Source organism: Dermacentor variabilis, chromosome 10 (genome assembly GCF_050947875.1).
Source record: "Dermacentor variabilis isolate Ectoservices chromosome 10, ASM5094787v1, whole genome shotgun sequence".
NCBI lineage: Eukaryota > Metazoa > Arthropoda > Arachnida > Ixodida > Ixodidae > Dermacentor > Dermacentor variabilis.
In genome coordinates this window covers 59310506-59336729 of record NC_134577.1, presented here as the reverse complement: position 1 = coordinate 59336729, position 26224 = coordinate 59310506, and the positions used below count along the sequence as shown (strand labels likewise).

Here is a 26224-nt window from a genome sequence, read left to right as displayed (position 1 = left end):
GCTTACCGTGTAAGTGTGTCCCATAGATGCATCCTATGCTCCAATTGTCAATGGAGGCATACAACTTCTCTTTGAACGTGTATTCGCAGTTTTCAGAAATGAGCTGCACACTTTTGTGAAATCAGCACATTTGCTACGAATGATGCTTCGCCATATTTTGAATAGACAGACACATTGTCTGACACATCTCGACCTTCTTTATTTCGACCCTACTCACGGAAAGATTCACTGCGCTTAAAAACGCAATCATCCAAGGAACTAGTTTTTTTCCTGTCTCGCTGCCTCTAATTGAACAAACAAGATCAATCCTTGAATTTTCGCATCAGTCGTCTTCTGTAGCGTTCGAGGCATCGTTGTCACAATGACTTCGATGACACGAAACCACCAGAGCTGACGGAAGATGTCCCAGCACTATGCATATCAGCATATATGCATATGATGTCGTGGTTACCTTAAGACCTTTCACTCCTCTTACACGAATTTAAAGGACGTCATAGGGCGCCATAACTGTCGTCGCTCTCAATGCAGGAACGCCGAATGACGACTGAAAGGCCGCAAGCAAACGCAACCAATTGTTCCTGCTCGATGCCAAACGTGTCACATGATGCTGTGGACCACATGTCCACCGCATCTTCGTAATAGGCCTCAGCCACCTGTAGGCTGGCAATGGCTGCAAAGGTAGTGTTCATGATTATGAAACTTAACCATCAAGCTGAATGAAAGACCCATGTCAATGACGGTTTCACACTTCTCGCACTGCGGTAACCATTTACTAATGACTCCACAAGGCACCTTAGTAGCTTAGGTCCAGCCGATCGAACATTTGTCTGCGGCGCTACAAGAGAAGCTTCCTCGGGGTCATATCGTGACGTCGCTGACGACGAAAGAAAGTAATAATAGTCTCTTTGGTAGTCTTTAAACTTGCCATGGAAGTTGCGGCTCCGGCTTCATAAAGTAGCGTGATTTCAAGACCTCTCACAAAGGGTTCCACAGAAATCAAAAGTTCAATCACTGCTCCAATAGCATGGAACTTAGCTTGGTAAGTTTAGAGTCGGTATCAAGCGTTCTGTTCGTTGACACATTTCGTGAGAAGGCTTCACTGGGCCGGTCACTTGGGTTTGATTCGATCCATTCGTAGATCCCTGGAGTTGTCGCAATGTCCGAGAACGGTAGCGAGGGCCCCCATTCGGAACCAAAAAACTACTAGGAAAAACACAAATCTGCACGTCCCTGAGCAAGCAGAACTGCTAACTTCATTTTCTTTCTGTTCTCCTTAGCTCGCGCGATCTTCCTTGTTGCCCAACAGTCTTCATGCGCACTTATGCGCCAGGGGGCGCGTCATCTCTGCATTACAACGCCAGCAACGTTTCTTTAGTGTTCCTTCAGACCACCGGTACGTCGTGGCGTGTAAATTATGGCATCTGTACATAAATGCCTGCGCGTTTTTGTAGGTCCGAAGGGGTACAGTATCATAAGCGACGCACATATTGTAATTTACCAAATGCGGCACGCGCGTTCGAGTAGAAAGTAGTACGGTGCCTAACGGTGTAGCGCAAGACACCGCAATACGAACAAAACTGCCAACGGGGAGCGGGCAGAGCGGCCACAGCGCGGCCGCACCGTGGCGAGCCGAGAACGCGATTGTTGGATTTATTACGGATACACGGGGGACTCGGCTTGATACATGTTGCGCAGTGGGCAGGGTTTGCAACGTTATTCTGTCGCAAAACAAATTAAAGACCCCTTGAGATCTGACTACGTATTTCCTAGGTAGTAGATATATACAACCAAGGGTCTGACATGAAAAGTTGACGAAATGTATGTTCTGACGCGCTTTAGGCACTTCCCGCTGCACGCACGATCTCTTGACAACAACAACAACAACAACAAAAAATCGTCCCCATTCGCTCTACGACGGGCGCCGCACGAAGAATTGCGGCGCAAGCGCAATCAGTGCCAGAGGCGCAGTTAGCGGTGCGTCGTCTGCTAAGATTCCTCCCACTTAGCCGCGAGCAGCGAAACCTAGATTGCGCTCTTCGCTTTGGTGTACACAAACCCTGCAACGATGGTGCATCAACAGGTAGTATTCTAAATCAGCTGTCAAAGCACGTAGGCATGCTGTACACCTAAAATTTTAACCGCGCCTTTTGCTACTAAAAGGTCCCTTTTGTCAGAGATGGTCGATTTCAGAATTCGCTTGCTAAGGAAGTAAAAAATCACACGACAAACAAGGCATACTTATAAATCTATGCTTGAGATTTATTATATGGTAAATACGAAGAAGCCCAGACCACGGCGGCAGATGAAGCTTAGGTGAAGGTCTCCTTCCTTTCGAGCACCATGGCTACAGTCTTTTGTACCAGAGCGCGTGTGGCGAAGTGGGAGGAACCGCAGCAGACGACGGGCAGCTAACTCCGCCTCTGGCGCTGATTGTGCTTGCGCCGCAATACTTCTCGCGGCGCCCACTTGGTGGTCCGAGGAGCGCGACCACGCGCGCGGTGTTACCTCTTAACAGTGGCCGCGCCTGTACATTTCACGGCCGCAACGCGGTCTCGTTGGCATTTGTCACTCGCGACCGCACGTACTCCGCCATGTCACTCAATTTCCGCGTCCTTCTGCGTTTAGGCTCACGTCACGTGACGCCCGTCGTCTGCCGCTCCGACGAACCCAAAGGCGCGCACACAAGCATAGAGAAAAAGAAATATTCTTGCCGTATGCATTAGATGTGCACGGGCTTACCTTTCTCCTGAGGGTGTCTTCGCTCTCGAAGAACATGACCTTCTTCTTATCGCCTTTCACTTGTGCCACATTGACGTCTTCGAATAGCTCAACTCGCCTCAGCAGCAGATCCACCTTGCAAGGCTGAAAAAGGAGAACAGCCGAGTAGCGATCACATTTGGCCCGAACTTCGCCGCTTCAAACGTGCAGCTGCGGCTTAAACAGGCAAAGTTCAGTTTATCTCTGGTCGCCTCGAGCGTACAGAAAATCACAACGCATGGCCGCTCGCTCCACCAAAATGTCATGCCGATTCAATCTTCTTGGGGTCAACGCATAGGGGGCGTCGATGAAATTTGGAGGCTGCTTTAGCAACAGACACGCAGCGTGGCCCGTAAGCTTCATCCCAGAGTCGTTGATGCCGCATTCTGAGCTGCAAATAACGACCTGATGCAGTAGCTGTGGCGATGGCCGTGCACTGCTAAGCTCGAGGTCGCGGGCTCGATCACGGCCGCGGCGGCCGCATCTCGATCCGGGGCGAAAAGCAAGAAAGCGCCGCTGTCCCCAGATTTGATGATCAGCAACAGCTACAGTAGCCGCAGTATATTAGTGTCCACTGCATGCGGGACAAAAGTGTACCCGAGTGACCTCCAAGCGCCTTTCAGTCAACTCCAATTCAACCTCCACGAGACTGGGTGGAGGTTGAATTGGAGTTGACTGAAAGGCGCTTGGAGATCACTCGGGTACACTTTTGTCCCGCATGCAGTGGACACTAATATACTGCGGCTACTGTAGCTGTTGCTGATCATCAAATCTGGGGACAGCGGCGCTTTCTTGCTTTTCGCCCCGGATCGAGATGCGGCCGCCGCGGCCGTGATCGAGCCCGCGACCTCGAGCTTAGCAGTGCACGGCCATCGCCACAGCTATACTGCAATCCAGCTTCGCTGCAAATCGGACTGTCCTTCTGCAAGGCAACGTAAGCTTGAGAGCTTTCTTTTTCTCTTCACGCAAACGGCAATTTCGATTACACCGGTATACGGTTTGTATAGTCCATAGGAAGCTACACACTTGCTTCAGCTGCGACCCAGCGCAGATTGAGCAAATCCCCTCCCGAGCATTCGGGAAGCGGTACAGATTGGCGATTCGCAAGGGTGGGAAGCTGAACTCGCGGGCGCGGAAAAAACAGACTTACCGCAACGTCCAGGCTGGTGACGAAGAGGACGTTGCACTCGGCGTTGACCATTTCGTCCGTGACGATGGCGCCCGGATAAGGCTTCTTCAAAGTGTAGACGAGTGTGCCGAGCTCGAAGGAAAGGCCCATCTTGGTGTTCGATGTGTACCCAATGCTTCTGCTCATCATCTGTGCCATCCTTGCCTGCGCGCAGAATGTAGACGTCAGAATTACTAAACAAGACACAAAGAAGGCGATGGCTGTACAAGGCATCTGCTGGCGTAGAACAGAACGTATGCATTAAGCTCACGCCTCTGCGCATTTGGACAACGGTTTCACAAAACTGTCGTTATGACAGCTGCGTCTGCATTGCAATACGAGCTACACCAAGGTGGCTGCCTAGCACAGGTGGGAAACTAGCTTTCCCGGCCGAGCACTGGAATGCATTGAATGTTCATACGTGGAGTGAGCGTTGTTACGATCGGCCAGATGGTGTAGTGATCTTCTAGCCTCTCCTAGCCCTAGCCCACTACCCCGAATCGCTTCGTAAAGCTGACAAATGCCTCTCTCGCGGACACACTACCGGCGCCCGCAAGGCGAAAGTATTGTTAGCTGGTTCACTGTCGCCTTCACAGACTAATCACAGCAAGAAAAACCCCTGGAGAAGAGTGTTTCACGGCGTTCCCTCACGGACCAAGGTAACCGCCGCGGCCGTTTCACAAACGCCCCAGTTAACTGCGGGGTCATCCCAGCGAACAAGACGCGCCAGATTAAGTTAAGCGTGACAACCTTTGTCTACGAAGCCCCCCACCCCTCCTCCTGTCCGTGTGTTCAATGAAACAAAGATGCGTGAGTCAGTCTGTGAACCCTCGTCGTCAACGAGGGTCCTTCGACAACTTTGGACGCTTCGATTAGACCAAGGTTGAACTGCAGTTTCCCTGGCCTAGGGATCTAGGGAGGAGAGAGGGGGTTCTAAGCAGCCGTTTTCAGCTCCTCAGGGTGCTTCACTTAAGTCATGCTAGACTAATTAGATGTAACGTTCTCCGCTCTCCATGTAGATGCTCTAAATAGACCCGGTACTCCTCGTTCTCGATGCGAACATGTTGCTCCCTTCAGCAACGTCCTTAGCGTGGATGAGTCGGACGACGGCATGAGCCAGCTACCCCTTTGACATGCCCGACCCCAGCGCTTACAGTGGGTGCAGGAATACGTCGGTCAAATGTTAAGCAGAACCGTTTCAGAACGCATGAATGCTGCGTTGCTATGACGGCTGATCAGTGACGAATCTGAACGGAACTCGATTGTTAAAAACTGAAAGGTAAGCTCCATGTCGCTGGGCCGGGAGTGTGTTCAGAGCACTAAGCATCTTTGGAGCACGCCGCACGTCGTCCGAGAACACGTAACAATCACATGGGGAGAACTCCTTAGAAGAAACGTTGTGAGCGTACAGCCCCGCCAACAATTGTGCCCAGTTTGAAGGGCAAGCCGACACCGAAGTTTACACCGATGCAAAGGAGTTATGGCTTCGGTGCCTCGCTGGTACAAAGAAAAAAAAACGGCTTTGAGAAATGGTGATCCCCTACGCAAGTTGCTCTAAAACGAACATCGAGGCCAACTATACGAAAACGAAAAAAAAAAAGAAATCTAGGTAATACCATGAGGTCCGTCGAAGAAACGTCCAGTCCAAGCTTCGTCCGTATACCTGTACGGTCGACGGTCCGAGCATTATCTGTGCTAAGCTTGGCAATAAAAAAAATCAGCCTCGCCACCTCATACAATGATGCATGAGTGTAATTTTTTTTTTGTTACGAGACTGTAGACTGCTCTCCGCTGTGGACTTTAGTCAGTAAAGCGGGCAAGACGAGAATTGTTTGTTGGGATCAATCAGTGCCAGTATTTACAGGTCGACTACATTACACTTAAACACATCATGAGCACTGAAGCCACTTATAATTCGAGCCTATTTCTTTTACACTAAATAGTAAATCTGCCCCATGTAACGCCTATTGTTGACATATAATCGTATTAAATCAGTCTGCTGAATTTTTCAGAGCATATATTCCTCTACGACTACTTCAGTAATACTGAAGTGTCCCTCAAACATGAAGACCACTGTAAACTAAGCAAGCAACAACGCGCCAACTACATCGTGAACCTATTCCGTGTCAAGCTATTTTCTCGAACACTGACAAAAAATGTGAAATTTCTTTGTTTCCAACATGTCTTACTTCCAAAAAGAAGGATAAACTGGCTTCAGCTTGCATTGCTCCATGAATTGAAAAGGCACACAGAGCACTCAGATGAAGTTCGGCTCGTCCACAGCATTGTAAGAGAAGCTAAAATGCTGTCTGCGAGCTGAGCTCCTGTTCGGCCGTTTTTACCAAAATCGTGTGGACGAGGTGCCTTCAGAGGTGGCCCTCCTCTAATCTTCGCCCCGAGGCTCAGAAAACTTCCCTGTCAAGAAATATTTTCAGCAAACCAACTGTCATGTGCATTAGTAGTGCCGTCATTGCCCCGGGAAGACTTACAAGGCTACCATGTTGAACTGCGCGATAGGATACTATTGGCCTCGCGCAAACACCCTACCCTGCCTTAAACATACTGTCTCCCATAACTCTGGGATTCGCCTTGGGCCGGTAAACAGCGAACGCTACAATTCAGCAATTTACTACTTGAAAATGAAGCGAGATTAAACCCCGAATTGTGGAACGTTACGGCACTCCACACTTCACCTCGACTCGAGAAAGTGAATGGCAGCGTTGCCTCTCGACAGGAGTCATCACTGCGCTTCACTGACACCTCGTGGCAATTCTTGAGAGGCATAATGTCTTCTTCAGTCGATGGGCGGCGCTGTTCTCAACTCGGTGGAGTTGAGGTAGAGTTTCCAATCGAGGGTTGCTTAAAGATACGGGCTTAAGTTCTCGTTACGTGGTGGCGCTGGCATCGCGCACCTCAAGCGCGCACGGCGCCCGCATCTTAGCTCTATGTGATGCAGGACAAATTCAATCCGTGGCTGTATGGAACAGGTTACAGCGCCACTGCACGGACGCTGCCATTATTTAGCACGTGACCACGCCGCCATTCAGCGCCTTCTGGCGTCCACTTCCCGGCAGCGGACGACTTGCTGCGTGAATGCAGAAAAGGACCGTTTTCGCTTTCTAGAGGTCATATTACATACCAATGATGCAATGGTTTCGACGGAAAGTGCAAACGAAACTTTGGTGCTGCTGAGAATTTGCGCATGTCCTTATTTTATCCTGATGGCGGTGAGCGAGCACTCCAAGTCGGCGCATGGACGCGTTCGTATGAATCGATACCCGATTGCGCCTACTTTCTCTCTCTCTCCCGTTTTCTCGTAACAGTATAAAGCTTTTACCTCTCTTCTCTACTGTGCAATTCGTTGCGACGATGGTCATGTGCGAAAAGTTTGTCAATAAAACGTGTTTTGCTTTCCAGTAAGTATATCTATATTACATTACCCCTTACAATCACCTGTTGTTCTGACCATGCAAGAGGCTGATAGTACCCAGAGATGCAAATGCCGCCGGAACAGTCAGGGTGAGCGAGAGGGAGAACCCTTTAATGAAAGGCAGATTCCAGCCGGCGTATAGACATTGCTCACATGCTACTCAGCGTGGGGAAGGGAGTTGGGGAGGGAAAGACAGAGGGCGAGGCGCAAAAAAAAGGAATACGTTTTTAAAGAAAGAAGCAACAGTTTTCCAACTAAAGTATTTGATGACTTATATTTCAACGAGCCTACAGTGCGTTAAGGACATTTCAGTATATTTGCGGCATAACCGTCGCAGGGGTTTCTCTGGGACAGCAACCCAAGCCATTAACAGTCGGCGTCTCAAATGCGCTGGACATGTGCCACTTTTCAATGAACCTATAGCCAACTTGGGTTACTGAGTATGTGCAATAGAGCGTGCGGCAAGCGAGATAACAATTCTCAGCGTTTGGGGGCACCGGCTCGCCACGCTTCTGGTCTCGGAGGCTATGTGCGCACTTCGCGATAGTGCCACTAGATGGCGCAACGCGTCCAGAAAGAAGCGCGCGAGAGAGAAGTTCAGTTGTTTCATGGCGCGTTTTTGAGGCGCCATGGATTTCGAAACCCACGCGCAGGCTTCGCGGTGGCGGCCCTAGATAACGCTGAGTGTTATTAGTGATTCCCGAAGAAGGAGTCCCGCTACAGTTCACGCCTCATGCACTTGCGATTTTAACGGTGGCAATGCGTTGTGTCGCTACATTGGTGGAATGATAACGTATTACGGTTGACTGTCATATTGAGATGGGTCATGCAGCAGCTTCTTTTGCTGTAGCAACGTGTTGTTACTGCCGACAATCTCTTTATAAGTTTGCGATACCTGCCGAGTGGACTTTCTGATTTGACATTAAAATAATGGCATCAACATACTGAAATGTGTAATAGACAATTGCCTATAAGCTGTAGCTTACAGACGTATAGGGGTGTTCAATAGCAAAATGTTTGCATTGAATCAAACACAAAGATTCGAGAAAAAAGACAATTTCACTCGAAAAGTGAAGCACCAAATGTGATAGCGAATTAGAAAGCTAAACGAAGTAAGGTTACTAGCTTTATCAGGCGGCTACAGTGCTAAAAGCTTTCGTTTACTAACAAAATTAACAAGCATGTTATCACGTTCGCACAGGCAAACACGAACCCATGTCAATAGATGACCGCGGACACCCGTCGTCAAAACGCTGGCGTGACAAAGACCGGAAGCTGCGGCGAGCGAATTCGCCTTCGTGCTGCCTGTCACTTCAATGCTAGGCATGTTGAAGAAAACGCCCACGAAGGCATCAGCTATCTCTGGTGGCGCAGCCTTCGAGCCCATCACTGACGACCTCACTCATCCGCCACAGCCGGAGCACTAACTTGCCCCCTTTCCCTACCCTTCCAAGCTAGTGCACTTGTCACCGCTCCACACCCCTTGATTGACGCGCGACAAGACTGAGCCGCTTGAAGCCACCATCGTCTAGGCTTACCTTCACGAGCTTTCCGTCGCACCGACAGCATACGGCGCATGGACTGCACGTTATTTCGCTGACTTCATGCGAAACCTCGCAACAATGCCGATGTTGAAAATTCTATTTGAGTTTCTGTATATAGTTGCTCCCGAAATAAAACGACCTTCGAGCATCAGATCGCACACAAAATATTGCTCAGGTTTAACAGCGTGGAATTTGTAAATCAGACGTAGCTAATCTGTGGTCATCGACTCTCGTGCCCCATGAAGCAGACATGCACGTAGTAGAGCGTCACGTTCACTGAACGACCACCCTGCGGTAACCAAGTGGGTGTGGCATTGCGCTGCTGACCTCGAGGGCACGGGATCGAATCCCTAAAGAAGCGGCCGCATTTATGTGGTGCGAAATGCAAAAAAAAAGCTCATGTGCCGACCATTAGGTGCACGTTGAAGAACTCCACGTGGTCAAAATTACTCCAGAGTCCCCCACTACCGCGTTCCTCATAATCATGTGCTGGTTCCGGTGCGTACATTACCACGATGTTCTGCGTTGATTGGCGAATTAGTCTAGAGGCGTCTTTTCTCAGTATTGGTCCATCGCTTTAAATAATCCAAATATCGGGAGATCGACCAAACAATATGTTGCTTTGAGTAGATCGAGACAACAAATTCGCGGGTTGCATAAGCCATCATCATCACCATAATCATCATCAGCCTTGTTACGCTCACTGCAAGGCAAAGGCCTCTCCCATACTTCTCCAACTACCCCGGTCACGTACTAATTGTGGCCATGTTGTCCCTGCAAACTTCCTAATCTCATCCGCCCACCTAACTTTCTGCCGCCCCCTGCTACGCTTCCCTTCCCTTGGAATCCAGTCCGTAACCCTTAATGACAATCGGTTATCTTCCCTCCTCATTACGTGCCCTACCCACGCCCCCCCCCCATTCTTTTTCTTGATTTCAACTAAGATGTCATTAACTTGCGTTTGTTCCCTCACCCAATCTGCTCTTTTCTTATCCCTTAACGTTACACCTATCATTCTTCTTTCCATAGCTCGTTGCGTCGTCCTCAATTTGAGTAGAACCCTTTTCGTAAGCCTCCAGGTTTCTGCCCCATAGGTGAGTACTAGTAAGACACAGCTATTATATACTTTTCTCTTGAGGGATAACGGCATCCTGCTGTTCATGATTTGGGAATGCCTGCCAAACGCACTCCAGCCTATTCTTATGCTTCTGATTATTTCAGTCTCATGATCCTGATCCGCGGTCACTACCTTCCCTAAGTAGATGTATTCCCTTAGCACTTGCAGCGCCTCGTTACCTATCGTAAACTGCTGTTCTCTTCCGAGACTGTTAAACATTCCTTTAGTTTTCTGCAGGTTAATTTTTAGACCCACCCTTCTGATTTGCCTCTCCAGGTCAGTGAGCATCCATTGCAATTGGTCCCCTGAGTTACTAAGCAAAGCTATATCATCAGCGAATCGCAAGAGACTAAGGTATTCTCCATTAACTCTTATCCCCAATTATTTCCAACGTTCTTCCCAATTCTTCCCGCATAAGGCGAGGCAGGCTTATTTAACGGCCGTTAACTATGCTACGCAAAAGCAGTCTCGTCCATGTGTTAGCTCAACCAACTTCGCCTACGCGCTGCAGCTGTGGCTTTCCTGCATCAGAAACATTTGCGAGAGCTTCCGCATCTGTGTTCCTCCCTACAGACGGCAGCAATTCCGGTCCATTCTACTATTCGGTGGAAACAAATATTCAACAAACTCGAATATTTGCTCCTGGAATCGCGTACGAATGTATAGACTATTGGATTCGTATTCGGAATTTTTCATTTTTGCGCGCCCCTGCTATGTATTTTTTTTTATACGGTCCAGTTTTTCGTAACGGAAGCGCGTTACTCACGATGTAAGGTGCCCGGTCGGCTTCCTTGACAGCCGATGCCTTGTACATGCTCTTGTCGAAAATGGAAGTTGGGTGGCTGTAGCACACTCCTTCTCTCTCAATCCACCCCACAGAACTGTAGACGATTACCGTGTCCGCCACGTGGTTGCTGTAGCAAATTGACGCACAATACGCCGTGTTAAACGATGAGCTTTGCAGGAAAGAACTTTGTTTATGAATGAGACGGTTCGTATCCACATACAGACAACCAACAAAGTTCGTCAGACGACGGGATGTCGTTGGCTGGAGCTAGTGTTTTGACAAAGGTCGTTGCCTTCGCCAAGGCGACGACGCTGGCAACGTGCAGTTGTTCCTTGACGGACACGAGTGCCCATCGCCGAACGCTGGTTTCAGCTACGAAACATTCCTTGTTCGACCACCCGTTCCCTTTCTGTGAAAACGTATTTACGACTGATGCACACTCCTGAAGGCAATGCAACACAGCCATAGTGCCCAGGTAAGAGGTGTAACAAGAAGCACAGCGCTTGCCTCTAAGATCCAGAAATATGTTGCCCTTTGTGATGCAGTTTCACGGTGAAGGACAGCTCAAAAGGAAATATAAATGAAGGAAAAGCAACAGGCAAAGGTATTACGAAGAACAAGTTGTGGAATGATCCGCACACGCAAAGATTCTTTTGAAAAGGTTCACGCAAGGCATAGTTTCAATGTCAAGGTCAAGTTTTGGAACCCCGAGATGCGGACCGAGATAGGCGCCTACGAGTGATTGAACGATGTAATTTAATCGGGCTCATCCAAGTCGTTTTGCGGAGCCATGCTCGAACGCACCTAAACTCTGTCCCGCAAGTTATCAGATTATGGTGCTTTTCATTTAAGAAATTGAAATCCATTTTTGGGGTTTCACATGCCGAAGCGACTGGATGGTTATGAGAGGCGCTGTTGTGTGGGGCTCCGGAATAATTTTGACCGGGCAACTGAAGTTGTTTAGAGTAGAGCGCCCCTCCCCCCATTGCCTGGACATTCCTGCGCTCCACTCTCATAGGGTCCAGGAAGTGTCGCGAAAGGGTAAATAGTCGTTAACCCGAGTATAGCGTGAAACTTCAAAGGAGAGCAATCTACAAAGGACACCGTATGGGTGTCCTTTGTAGATTCCTGCTACATTCACGTGGATCGCAATATTACCTTTCGTGACAATTCCTCCACCTTGTGAGATTACGCTGAAGTGTTTGCCATATTCAGTGTCACTGTGCTCCGACTTGTGCTCCGATTTTAATAAGGTAGTTGAGTGGTGTAGACAATGGCAAATGAGCATTAATTTCGAAAAGACAGTATATATGCGGATAACATTAAAAAGGAAGCCACTGGTATATCGCTATGGCACAGAAAACGCTTTTTTATCAGAGGTAGCGCAATATAAGTACCTTGGCTTGTACATAACAAAGGATCTTTCCTGGTCAAAGCACCTTGACACAGTAATAGCAGATTGTCGCCGCAAGTTGTTTTTTCTAAGACGCGTATTAAAATCCTCCACACCAACAGTACGTCTATTGGCATACAAAACACTAGTCCGCCTCGTTTTAGAATATGCTATCGTTATATGGGACCCGTTCACTAAAAGCGATATTGGAAAGCTAGAAAGCTTACAGAAGAAAGCAGTTCGATTCATCTACGATACATATGGGCGTAGTTCTATTACTAACCTTTTATCTCGGAGTGGCTTGCCTTCTATAAGTGACAGAAATCGTGCATGTCGTTTAAAATTCTTTTTCCAACTAATAAATCGTCACTACAACATCGACACGTCTCGCATTATCACCTATGCAGCAGGTTACGCTACCAGACAGCGAAACTCACTAGCTGTAACTCCATTTACAACACGTGTCAACTGCTTCAAGTATTCCATTTTGCCGAGAGCTATAGTACATTGGAATAAGCTGGCCGATAAAACTGTAACACAGGACTCATTATCACTTTTCGAAACGTATATTTACCTTTTTTTTTTGCAGTTGCTGAGATTGTCAGTGATAGCACTGTTTTCCCGTGTGATTGGGAAAGATCGCTGATGTAACGTTGAAGCGCTTGTTCTTGCGCCTGTGTTTTTTGCGCCTGTTTTTTTGCGCTTGTGTGAAGCGCTTGTGTGAAGCGCTTGTTTGAAGAATTTTTAGTGCAATTCCCCATTTTTGTATTTATATTGTTTCGTGAACTTACTCGTGTACCACGCTGCTAAGATGTTGTTTAAGATCGCGGTATTAATAAATAATAAATAATAATAATAGTCCTCGAACAGCGATCCCCGGATAGGCGTCGTATCCAGGTTTAAATAGCGGACCAGGATCAATTTTTGCCCAACTGCGAAGCTTTCGTTCTGGAAAACGCGTATGGGTTTCATTGTAGCTTCGCGCTACATTCGGTTGCACGACAATTTCCCTTTCACTTCACTGCTTAGATGTCACCACATTCTAGCCGTCCGTTGTTGAATGTTCCATTGCGATAGCAGTTACGTGGACACTCCAGGAGCATTTCTGCCGTCTTCGCCGTCGCCGTTGCCGTGATGTTCCGCATAGCGTTCAAGGGTGATGACGTCGTCGTCACGCTCCGTAAGCTGTGTGTGCAACTGAAAGCGTACATGGGCGAGCCGACGAATGGCAGCTTGATCTCGCGCGCGCGAGGAAGGAAAGTAGGGACGAAGGTCACCGCCTTCCGCCGCATGCAATTCACCGGGGGTAGGGGGGGGGGCGTTCTGCTCGGCGACGCCTGCTCATATCGCAGATGCGCGGTTCCTATCTTGAAAGGGATCTGTATTATGGACAGTTTGCACCAGTGTTCATGGCTTCGTGTGCGCTGTGTTATCGCCGCTGAGTTCGCGTTGAAGAGGCAGCACAATTCTCTCGCCGCCGCGCTTTCTCATTACCCAGTTTATACAGCGAGAGTGCGTGGTCATCGAGTGAGATGTGCTAATGTTTGCTCGCGCGCTCGGTACACCACGCTTGTTAATTTAGTCAGCGAATGTTTACAAGCTCCCCGGGCCCATAAGATTACTAACCTTAGTTCGTGTAGCTGCCACCTAATTTGCTATCCCAATTCGCCTTTCATGAGAAACTGCGACCTTTTTTTATTGCGTCTTTAATTAGGCAAAATTCAACACTGGAGATTCAGCGGTTGTTGCCCCGCAGAGTGTGAGAGTAGGCGAGTTCACGTGAAAGCTATTTATGCTGCAAGTACAAGACGGGCTGCGCGGTGTAGTTCTGCAGTGTTACATTTCTTAGAAATTTCACTAGAGACACCGACATTGAACGAAAATTAGAACGAAATGAACATTTGATCACCTTTGTGGGTGCTCTAAAAGTGAGAGATGAAAAAAAAAATGGCATCCCCAATCGCTCTATACTCACTTGACAGCGTCGGAGAAAGTGTCCTGCAGGATACTATACGCGTCCTTCTCGCGGTAATTGAACATTCCGAAAGCTAATAACGTTTTTCTCGTCGCGTCGCTGCCTTGGACCCCTTTCAGTTTCTGCAAAGAAACGAGTTAGAACGCATAAAAATACAAGATCAACGCGTGCGCCATTGAAAATACTAGAAAGCGATAACTGGCAAAAAAGAAAAAAAAGTAATGACCATCCTTCTTTGCTGCTTTTCATTGTCATGTCTTTTATTCCTACTATCTTGTATCTTTAGTTTATAGTTTACCTTCACGAAATTTTATTTGTGATACACTACGAAGTGTATGGACTTTTCTTTGGTCCCCAATCTTATACGTAATATTGGAACCATGACACTTCACTACAAGCGGGCCAAGCAGACAACAGTAGGCAAAGAACATCACGCACAATTAGATGACCCTAATAGCTAAGGGGATTTGGACACAGGACGCATTGGCGTGGAGAAGGCTGGCTGCACTTAAAGTCATGACTCTTGGTGGAATAAAAAAAAAGAAGAACTGTGATTAGGAGGATCTCTCCACGCTCTGCATCCACGCTCTTTCGGCAGCTTCACCTCGCAAGAGACACCAGGTCCTGAAGGTTGTTACCCTAGGTTTTCGCAACAAGTAGACCGAAATATCTTGCTTGCCCTTTCTTGCTTTGGTTGCTTTTCTGCAAAAGCGTATTCCATATATATGCGACTATTCTGTCGTCATAAGTGGGCTTGAACTTCGACTAACAAGTCCACGAACTCGTTCTTGCGTCGAATAGGCATTTACTACCCCTTCGAGCAGCGCACACGTATCGCATATTGAAGTGATTATGCGCGATGGATGTTTTCTCCCTCGTTTCTATCCGTTCGCGTTTTCAAAAAGCGAAGTTTTTCTTTGCGTACGTCGCCGGTGTTTAATCCCCCTGACTGCCGCCTGGTGGTTCCCTTGCTGAACGAATACGCCAACCAGCCACAGCGGAGTTCGCGCTGCGCGCACGCCGCTGGATTCCTTGCAACAACACCAGATGGCACTAGCCTCCGCGCATCCGAGGCGCCCGTCGTGTGGGGCAAATAAAAGAGCCGGAAAGCCGTGCATTCACGGATACACGGTAATGAGAAAGCAAACGTTGCGGGTTGAATGGATTCGAATTGCGCTTCTTAAGTGTGCGCAGGCTGCCTCTGAAACCACGACGAGCTGAAGGCGTCCGTCGTCCTCGCTAGTAGCCAGCGACTCCGCTTAATGAAAGGCCCGCCCTCGTGCGTGCATGCGTCCCTGCGTGCGTGAGAGCGTACTTGTGTTTAGATTCTTTATGCACTGACACAAAGCTTCGGTGTATATAGATTACGGCTCGTTAGATGCGCTGCATCTTTCTTTTTCCGAGAGAGTTGCACTGGTGCGCCGTTCATTTGACTTGGCTGTTCTTTCGCCTCGCTATTTGTATTCTTTCGAATGCTGGGCGATAATGTGATAGCGTAATGCTCAAGACCCAACTTCGATCTAGATTGCTCAACTCGCTCGCTTGCCTCCGTTGCGCGCACGCAGTTTAAACAAAAGCTGCTGACTCTGGACGAGCCTGCATTGTTTTCTAGTGACCAACCCTGCTTGCAGAGCTGTGCTAGACTATTGTATCTTCTGCATCCGTCTATACTTGCAGTGCCCGCAGTCTACATTGTGCCAGTGCCACATTGTACATTGCGCCACATAGTACGTCCTGCTTCTTCTTTAAGCAGTGCGTGTCTAGTAGGGAGGACCACGGCTTTGGTCAGCCATTGCGTCACTTCGGCACGAACTACACCGCGACAACATATGGAGAGAAGTCGCGGTCCCCTAAGCTGGGCCAGGAGTATCGAGTCGGTGCCGTGCCTTTTCTTTCTCTGCTGTGCTGCCCAATGCAGTAGAGCTGTCCGCTCTTGCTGCACGCACGACTAAATCATCAAAACGCCCTTCCCTCAGCAAAGTCGATGGCGCATGGCTTGCCGGAATCGGCAGCACGGTGCCTTCTCTGTTAGCACTTACCATGCTGATTTATTGGACGCCGCCGCGGCAAGTGAATGACAGCCACGGCCGCTTTCTTTTAACACATATAGGATCACAGAAACCCTGCATCCTTTTAGAAATGCTGCCAAGAACGAATGCGTGCAGAGAACCTACAGAAAACATATTCAAGAAAAGGTGCTTGCGCAGCGCGTAGCCAGTGCGGACCAGTTGTCTGGATAGGCTTTTGCCCTCGGAGCTGTCAGCATAAATCATCGACTGCATCGTGCCATGGTGTGACGCGGGGTGTCGCGTAATTCATCTGGGGAACATCGCGGTAAGGCTCGGTCGGTGTTATTTAACTGCGATATCAATTACACGGACACTCGTCCAATACTGGAGGACTCGTCATCATGCGCGCACTAGGTGAGGATGGCGCACCTCTCCTCCAGACCGGCAATGGCCGCGCACGGGTGTCTGCGCGACTGAGCACATTACGCGGCTCGCGTGCGTTTTCTCGCAGGTAGCTTGCGGCGGGTGCAAAAGCTGAGGGCGAGCCGAGATGGCTGGTGGCTTCGAGCACGCTGTGTTTTTGCGCACGTTGCCTTGGAGGCCACGTAATATCGAGTTTTGGAGACGAGCCGAAGCCAGAGGCAGCCCGAAGCGTTCGCTCACCGCTGTCGGCCTCTACTTCAAGCCAACGTTGTGGCAGTGAGTGATCGTGCTCGTCAAGTTAAATGTGTTCGTGTTTGCCAGTAACTGCGTGGTTTTTAATTTAATTAATAAGCGAATGTTCGTTTCAATATACATGGGCGATAAAATTACGGAAATTTAGGTCGTTTTGTTACCTGAAGAATTGCTATTCATGTCAATGATTAGCCTTCAGGGTGAAGCTGATTTTTTTTTTTCCTTATCAATGCGCCGACGAAATGAATTTGTTCACCCTTGCTCCTACTAACATGCGTACGGTGGCTACTGATAGTGTCTTCCCTTATAACATTTGCGAACAAATCTTTTAGAGGTTTTGTACGGTCACTACGTATATAACAGGATGTATCTGTACATAATGTAACATGCAGCGTCTTGCTATGATATGCATATTTCTATAGAAGATCGAACAGCCTAAATGATTAGCAATAAAATGTAGTCTCAGACAATAAGTGCCTGCAGCGAAAAAAAATCAATAGGTTGTAGTATTTGCAGTATTTAAGAATATTTCGCCCTATGTCGAGACACTGAAATGGATAAAGAAGTGAGGTCTTGCTTTGTAAGGCAGTTTAAGGCGTACATGCAACTGCAAGTGGGGCAGATGCGTCTCCAAAAGTTACCATGCGCACGAGAAAGTCACCAGCTTTTTCACGTACCGACAAACGACACAAAAAAATGTTGATGCTGTGGTGACGTCATGTGCACGACGAAATTACGAACTTCATGTCGTTGCCTGATGCATTGATATCGATGTCTATGATAGGATGGCATAGGAAACTACCAATAACCAAAGTTGAACTGCTAGAGCACCACGCAACTCAACAACCTAAAAACAACTGTCCTACGAGCTATCGCCACTCCTGTTTCACCCTCTCTCTATATATATATTTCTGTCTGACTCCATCTGGCCCCAAGCAATATTTTTCCGCTCCGCTTTGCAACCCTTTGCATTGTGTCTACCTAAAACCAGAAAGCACGCCAAACTTAGCGTTCAAAAATTATGTAGAAATTATGCGTAGTTTCTACTATAGCCACGCAGTGTCCAGCATACGTGAAGTCACTTTTTTCCATAATCCAGTTTTGCTATACCGCACAACTGTGCCTCGCCTTGTTGTCCTTGGTGTCTCCGATTTGTTTTCCTTGTTTTTGAGCAAACTCGAACACGTGAGTCTTGAGCACAGTCTCCTACGCGGCCACCAGCTGGACATATAACGACCACGAGGATTATCGTACTGGGACACGTGGTGGACACATGGATACCGAGTGTTCGGTACCCGGTGGGCACATATATTAACGCTAGGGGCGCGTAAAATGCGCATGCGCGCGCACATACCACATTTACTCGACTCTAACGCGCACCCATCTTCACGAAAAGTCTGCAAACTTAATCACACGTGCGCTGTGTTCGAATACGAAACCTACGCTACAACAGCAACATGCTATCCTCAAAGTGATTCAAATTTCTGTGATCTAATCCAATCCAGACACAGCTGCAGCAAAGGGAACTGTGACAGCTTTGAGCCCGCTCCGTCAGTTTGTGAGGCTGCCTTGGTATGCAAGGCGTCTAAGAAATTCGGTACCAGGTTCCGCAGGCGGAAACGAAGATGATATGTCCTGGGCTCAAGTGATAAAGGTGCCTTTGACAGCGACAACATTCACGCCCGTTTCACTGTAGACCCGCGCAATAAATTAAGTTTGTCCAAGTGAAAACGAACCGCTCTGCTGAACGAACGATCAACAGCATCCCATTTATATCTGATAAGCATGGGTGTGTATGGTCCAGCTAAAGGCATTGAAATTGTTCTTACTTCTGTTTGTGAGAATGGATGCGCATTGCTACCGAGGGCGCGTAATACTCGAGTAATTACGGCACGTGGTACCGTGATGCAGTACTGCGCGCGGTATTCTTACACAGGGCAGCATTCTTAAACGGCCATAATGCACGGGTGTACTTGGTAGGCATTGTCTTCTTCGTGTGCCTTTTATTTTGTTCGGGTAGTGGCCTTTATATATTGGAAGGCCGCGTAAGCTATTCGTATCGTGCGAATAACGTCTGCTTAAACCCTTCGGTACCCTAAGAAAGGGCACCGACAAGGGGCATTAGTGCAATATTTCACACGTGGATCAGGAGGAGTGATGCGCTTACTTTAAGAAGTTCCTTTGCTTTGTTGTACTGGCCCTTCATCTTCGCCGCTTTCTGCAACAGGTTCAGCACACCATAGTGCTTGATGTTTTTCTTCACAAGTTCGTTTAGCTTTTTCTCTATGGCTGCGCTGACCCCAGCGGCGGTTGAGTACCTGGGAATGAATGAACCAGATCGAGGCTCGTACCCTTGTCACGATGATCTATACAAAGGCGTTTGTTCACTGATGTCCAGCGCGCAAGAAATACACTAGGACGTGGCACTTCAATCAGATTGTTACGCCACACACTTGTGTCACAAATGACAAAAGATATTTCGCAGTGCCTGCCTACTAATGTACAGTGACGAGCGAAATGCTGCAGAAACCACGGCATAAAGAGAAAAAAAATGGGTATAGGTTCTATCAGAGACGCGGCTGCAATAGGGTACACGAAACTACTCGTACGTGCTGCAGGGAGTGTATGGGCGCTAGGCTACAGAAACGGCGTAGTCATATGCACAAGTTACGTTCATTCAAGCAGTAGAAACCTTGCGTGCCTAATTGCTGTTTCAGTTAGTGGGTATACGCCTTCCGGTCAAACTTTGCAATCGTGCTCGCTTCCTAATCACACTGGGCCCGCTTGTTTGACAAGTTGGGCCAGGATAGCGTAACGCTATTGCAATCTGTTTTTATTCGAAATTCGCCGAGGGCCCACTGTGGTAGGTGACAACGACTCCGCCCAAATGGGCGGGGCGCCCGTCCGTGTGTGCTTGTCCCGAGTCATTCCGACCTGTCACTGAACGCCAATGGCGAAATTGTAATAAAAACTGATTGCAATAGCTTTTACGTTATTCCGGCCCCGTTTGGGCGCTGCGGTGAATAAACGACCCTCCCATCTCACTGGTGGCGCCGGAGGCTGCCTCGCGCCTCTCAAGCCAGCCGCATTACTAGATTGTTGGGTCTCCTGCGCTTGCTTCAGTCTACTGTGATCGCACTCCATAAGGAGACGGACACGTTCCTCAGTTGCCAGGGTGTCTAAATATCTCTCTGTCCTGCTGCTCGAGTCTCTTCACGCCATTCTCCGTGCTGAATGGACCCGCCGTGGTTGCTCAGTGGCTATGGTGTTGGGCTGCTGAGCACGAGGTCGCGGGATCGAATCCCGGCCACGGCGGCCGCATTTCGATGGGGGCGAAAACACCCGTGTACTTAGATTTAGGTGCACATTAAAGAACCCCAGGTGGTCGAAATTTCCGGAGTCCTCCACTACGGCTTGCCTCATAATCAGAAGGTGGTTTTGGCACCTAAAACCCCATAATTTAATTTTTTTTTTCCATGCTGAACGGAAAGCGACCGCAGACGAGCGAACGTGAAGTACCACACTTGTAGGCCTTCTCCTGATACGCAGGCACAGGTTTTCAGCTCCATAAATTACACCCATACTATACTAGCTTTCTCAAAAGGAGACCATTTCTGGTCAAATGCACAAATGCAGTGCCGAGCTGCGCCTCTCGGAAAGTGACTCACGAGGCTAACTTCAGCTCCCCATTGCGTCACGCGTAGCGATACAGCGGTGGCCACCTGCGCAAGCCACACATCTAAGATCGAGTATGGGCTTTGGATTGAATTCGGAGGGTTTTGCGGTGCCATAACCACGACGTTATCATCAGGCACGCCGCACAGGCGGACTCCTGATTAGTTTTGACAAGCAGGGGAACGTTTAACGTGCCCCAATGCACGGGACGGGGTTTTTTTTTTTTTTTTTTGCATTTCGCCTCCACCGAGATGCGGCCGCCGCGGCCGGGATTCGCTCCCGCGACCTCGTGCTTAACAGCGCAACACCATAGCCGCCAAACCGGTGTGGTGGGTCTAATGGTGCAGTGATGTGGCAGCCCATTACCAGCATGTACTCTACGCAATGATACCAAAGTTAAGCGTGTGACATTCATTTAACCATTAAAAAGCGCACATGCTTAGATGCAGCTAGTGGGCGTCCTACGGACTAATCTTGTAAACATGCTCGCTGCCTATGCGAAGCGGGACTGCCGTGGTCAAAGTTGATCGGCGCGAACAGACATCCCTTTGTCATGCTGCCCGCGTGTCATTGTGTCATTTTTGGAACCTGCTTGTCGAACACGGGGGCGCCGGAACTGAGCAAGCGTGAAACTCCTGCGAGAAATTGCCCACCTGTACAAGCGTCACTCGTTTGTACGACTCCTGACGAGCACAGGTTTGAGTTTGAGGTATTACACCCAGTACGGCTCGATGAGCCCTCGCAAAACGCGATCGCTGCCGTTCGAGTCGACAGCTAGGGGTACTGCCGAGCTATACCCATGCGAACGCCGAGCTGGAGGATAAATTTAGCTCCGCTAGGTAAGGCGCTACTTAGGTCCTGGGGCGGCCCAACCGGTTCGATAGTGCGAGAAATTTTTTTTTTTAAAGTATTAGGATGGGACTCCCCAAACCGAGAGCCACAAAAATGGTCGTTTAGGCCTTCCTTTTATTTTTCAGTTTATGATAACCAGGCGAGCATTGGGGCGTCGTTATAATTGCGTCCTCCACATTACATACCTGGCAGCAGATACCATGTTTGTAAGGTTACCCCTGTCAAGCGGGCAAGTTAAGTGCACTTACGGGGAGTGCACTTCGGGACCTTGAGTCACACTTTAGGCAACGCGCCTCTTAACGGGAAAACAGAGTGCACTCGCAGTAAAAAAAAAAAAGGCGACAGACTAAGAGCGCGTTTTCAAAGATGTAAATTAACAAGAGAAAGCTGCTAAAAGCGATTGTTTTAAGTAGAATTATATATAAAAACAAACTTCACCTCTTTGTCTCAACAAAAAGCGAAGATGTTTTTATTATAAGTGTGTTGCAAGTCAATGCTGGCCAAGACGAATGCCTAGCGAATTCAAAACAACATGGCGGCGTGCGGCGAGGCGGCAGTTGATCCTGCTCATGATCCTGCTAGAATAGAATGTGAGCGAGTATATATGAGCAAAGACGGCGAGTTCGATATTTAGCTACACTGCAAAATTCCACGCACACGGCTCAAAGCACGACCGGCGTGGTCCCCCCCCCCCCCAGCCCGCTTTCACACCAAAATAAACACGAACTGAAGGAACATGGCGGCGCCGCAGTGCCGCTTCATTCTGGCGCCGTTAGTTGCGTACATGATAAATTCGTTTCTTTATTGTGCTGTTTCGCTTCTCGCTAAACACAAATTATATTGTTAAAAGCTGCTCAATAATTGAAATGAACTTTTGTGTCCTTTTTCCATGCATTACATCTTGCGTCGTTGAAATCGTTGGTGGCGAGGCTAGGTGCTCCTTCAAATCGTTGGCGGCGAGGCTACGCACTAGGCCAGCAAAGTGCGTTCCATGAACGTACTCCGACTTGAGTGCGCTCGTATGAGAGTACACTCCGCTACGACGTTAAGATTTGGGAAAGTGCACTTAAAAACCGAGTGCACTCGCCGTAAGTGCACTTAACTTGCCCGCTTGACAGGGGTATTACTTTCTTTCCAAGGACCATGTCGAAACGGATTTTTTTTTTCTCTTTTGTTCCGGCAGACGTTGTTGTGAGTGGCAACTCTGCTGAGTTATCGTGTAGCGTACGCTACAGTGGCGTACGCTATACGCTATAGCACAGCGTACTCTAAACAGCGCAAGTTTATTGCACATTTGCAGTTGGCCTGCTAGATCTTCCGATCTCAGAGGCCATATGGCATCGTCATGGCTATCTCCCGACTTCACCGATAGGTGCCGCTAACACCTCGAACGTTTCTTTCGTTAGGCTTCTACTCGTTCGAGACGAGAAGCGATCGCGAAAACAACCCAAGCGGCCTGAGGCTAAGCGAAAGCCGTTTGCCCAGTCATTTGCTACAAACGAAGTGGATTTTACAAAAACAACGACGAATTCAATTCGAAGCGGGCAGCCGGGACCGCCGCCATGTTTTGGTGCTGCTATGCTGGGTGACCGAGATTCGATACCACCATCAGTCACGTAAATCTTTTTTTATAACGAAGCTGTACATGGGGGGGGGGGGGGGGGCGCTTGCCATTCCGCCCGTCCGTCTGTCGCCTGTACACCGAAATACGCCCCCTGCGCAACGCCATGAGCATGAGCGAAAAAAAAGAAGAGAAAGAGAGGCGCGCATTTGGCTGCGCTGGTAGTGACGTCGTTGCTCTCCATCGCAGCCGAGCGCGTGCGCAGCAGTTTCTCTCTGGCTCCGAAATGGGTAAGCCACGCCTCATACGTACTCCTGAGGAGCAGGCAGTTTTCAATCAGCAACGCCGCGAGCATAACCGGGAAAGAGCTCGGCTACGCCGTGCCGGGCACAAGAAGCTCGTGCTGCCGAGCGCAAGCGGCAACTGCGTACCGAGGATCCGGCAGCCCACCAAGCCGTCGTTTAATGAACCGTCTGCATTAACTCAGTGATAAACAACGGGGCCGCACGTGTCAGCTTCGCTTGTTGACCATCTGTATGAAGTGTTTAGGCGTTGTTATTTTTTTATTTTACTTTTTTTATGTATATGAGCTGGTGGGCTAGACAGCAGCAGCACTCCGCAGACGTGGTCGGGAAAGTTGGCGAAGAAACCTCGCTTTAAAGAAAAAAAGATGTCGCGTTGGCCACGTTGTGTAACCGCCTGTGAATCGGTTACTATTTCTGCCAGCCAAACGCGCATGGCATGAAAAGCTTCGCGCGTTTTCTTTGTTTCCCCCTAACCGATGCAATAGTCACTGGCTGCCCGCGAGGCGTACTGCTCACTACATGCACAACCAGCGACCTTGAAAACGCAATGAAACAAATTTTGTAAATCTCACCTGTACTTAGACCGCAAGGTTCCACTGCTAAGCACGCGATTAAAAGATTAATTTATGGAGTGGAACGCTATATGACCCTTGTACAGTGTTTTGGTGCACGATAGAGAACTCCTTGTGACAACTCCAAGAGCCACTCACTATAGCTTCGATCAGCCCATGCGTTACTCAGCTATCTTTTTAAGTACCGCTTGACACTTTATTAAGTTCATGTTGACTATTTATTGCACTCGCTTGAACTTTGCTTTCTAAGTGAGCTGGGAAGCAACCCTCATCGACCAGTCAGCGCAGCTAAATATATTCATTGAATATGCAAAATTCGCAGATCATAGTCAACAACCGTAGAGCATTCCACGCAGCCTAACTTAGGTTGCGCGAGAGCCGTTTGCCTTAAGGCTGAAGATTTGCTACGGCGTCGGCGATCGGGACAATCGGGAATTTTGCAGTGTAGCTAAATATCGAACTCGCGAACGAACTTTTGAAATTAGTCGTACGCCATTCGGCAGTAGTACCGCTGTCGAAGACGTTGGTGAGTTTTGAAAAATCCCGAGTACGCGCGCTATAGGGATAAGCACGGCATGACGCGCCGATTTTCGGAGCGAAGGCTTCGAGGTACATTACGAGCAACCACTCGCGGCCGTCTGAGTAACAATTACGTCGGTGAAACAGGTCTTCGCGAACGGCGAAATGGTGAGCTTGGCGACGCAGCGCGCGAGCTGTCGGTTGCGTTGAACCGTAGAGAAAGTCTACAAGAGCGGCAATCCAGTGGTCCCTGTTCTGCTATCGAGCGCGTTTCGCGACGCATCCGCTCGTATCCTCAATTTGGGCGTATTTAATGGAGGCTGATTTTGGCTATTTTGGAGGCTGATTTAATATCTGCATTGCCTGAAATCGAGATTCTCACGGGGCACAAATTTTGCTGGAGATAGCCTCCAACAGCTGCACTGTTACGCTTGGCCGGAACACACCGATTAAAGGAGGTTTGTTTAGCTAAGTGAACCAACCGGATGTCGAAGCCGATGCCACCGGAAGTGCGACTGCGCGTCCCCATTGTACCCTCGAACGTCGCCCAGCTCTCAGGGACTAGGGCACCGTACAGGGTGTCGTGAGCCATTATGACGTCGCTGTAGTAGATGTAGGTACACAGGCCGTCGTTCGGGATCATGCTGGCGTGGACCGCGAAGGCCCCGACCGTGCAGATCAGCTCGTCGACCGAGACTGCAAAGAGGGTTTACGAGAACGGTGTTAAAGCTATCTAACGTGCTTCATCTGAATTCAACGATCATTAACGCTAACTGTTAACGCCAGCAGCGATGTCGGCAAGGCTAATTTCCGAGAGGTGAATGGAAAAGAGAAAAAAAGAATTTTCCACTTTTCGAGATTTCAGCTAGTGTCCGAGCGGAGAGCGCGCGAAGCACTGTTCTTCAGTTAAGATGTGGTACCATTTTATCTAGTAGCGCTTTGAAAGAAGCGCACCTGCGTTGTCATTGCGCGAATTGTGAGCTACTGGCACAGACACGGTGTGTTACTGTTGACAGCGTGAAACGCGGCCTCCGGGCGGCAAGCGCTGTCTTTGCAGCGCGTGTCGCCCGATCTCTGAGGCCGTTGGTCAAATCGCGAGCTTTAAGGCCGGGCGAGGCGCAGTGGTCGAATCCTCGCGCTCTCCGCTGGCCCCGTCACTGCGGCGTAGGGACGTCAGCAGTCGGCGGCGACGTGACCGTGACGCCGGCAGCGTGCCCATCAGCTGCACGTGTCCATCAGGCACACGTGTCCATCAGCTGCACGTGCACGGCCGTGCAGGCACCGCACAGGCCGACCGAGGGAAACCATCCAGGACTAGTTCATTGGCGATTTCGATCTGCTGCAGCAGGCTGTCGAACGGCTTTGAAGACCGTTCTCGATACGGCAGTTAAGCCTTGCCCTCCTGCTTTCCAAAGTCTGGGACAATGGAGCCGCTGGACCTTGACCTGGAGTTTTCCTCCAGGTCAGCCAATCGCGTCGACGCGTCGGGGCTGTTTAAGGACACGGTTCACACGTGCTTAGTCCGGTAGGCGCGCAAAGCCGCATCATCGAGGAGCAGCCATTCCCTGTCAAAAGCGTCTCGGATATCTTCAACCCTGGAAGCCCGTATTCGAATATCTCCGGGCAATAACATCTTTCTTTTTTTTTTCGATAATGGACTTCATGGGACAAAAGCGCCAAGATGATCTCAACATGCTTATTCGCTTCAGTTACAATCATTCTAACGCAGAAACTACGTCCTCCTCCGCTGCTGCGTTGGAACCTGTGACTACCGTGTCCGGCAGGCACGTGCGACTTTCGATCCCCTCGATGTTTAATTGCCGCTTGGATAAGAAAAATTCCCATCGTTGTTGTAACGATGGTACGGAGCATACGAGCTTGCAGA

The 26224-nt window shown here is 49.1% G+C and overlaps 1 protein-coding gene across 1 annotated transcript in view; it reads right to left on the bottom strand.

Moving 5' to 3' along the window:
* Positions 1-26224, bottom strand: part of LOC142560602 (uncharacterized) — a 60043-nt gene that overhangs the window by 6413 nt on the left and 27406 nt on the right. The window contains exons 6-11 of the mRNA XM_075672816.1: positions 24822-25035; positions 19023-19173; positions 14172-14293; positions 10783-10930; positions 3908-4090; positions 2740-2862 (exon numbers count right to left, since the gene is read on the bottom strand). Of these exons, the coding sequence (XP_075528931.1) occupies positions 2740-2862; positions 3908-4090; positions 10783-10930; positions 14172-14293; positions 19023-19173; positions 24822-25035 (941 nt within the window). The remainder of the gene's footprint in view (positions 1-2739; positions 2863-3907; positions 4091-10782; positions 10931-14171; positions 14294-19022; positions 19174-24821; positions 25036-26224) is intronic.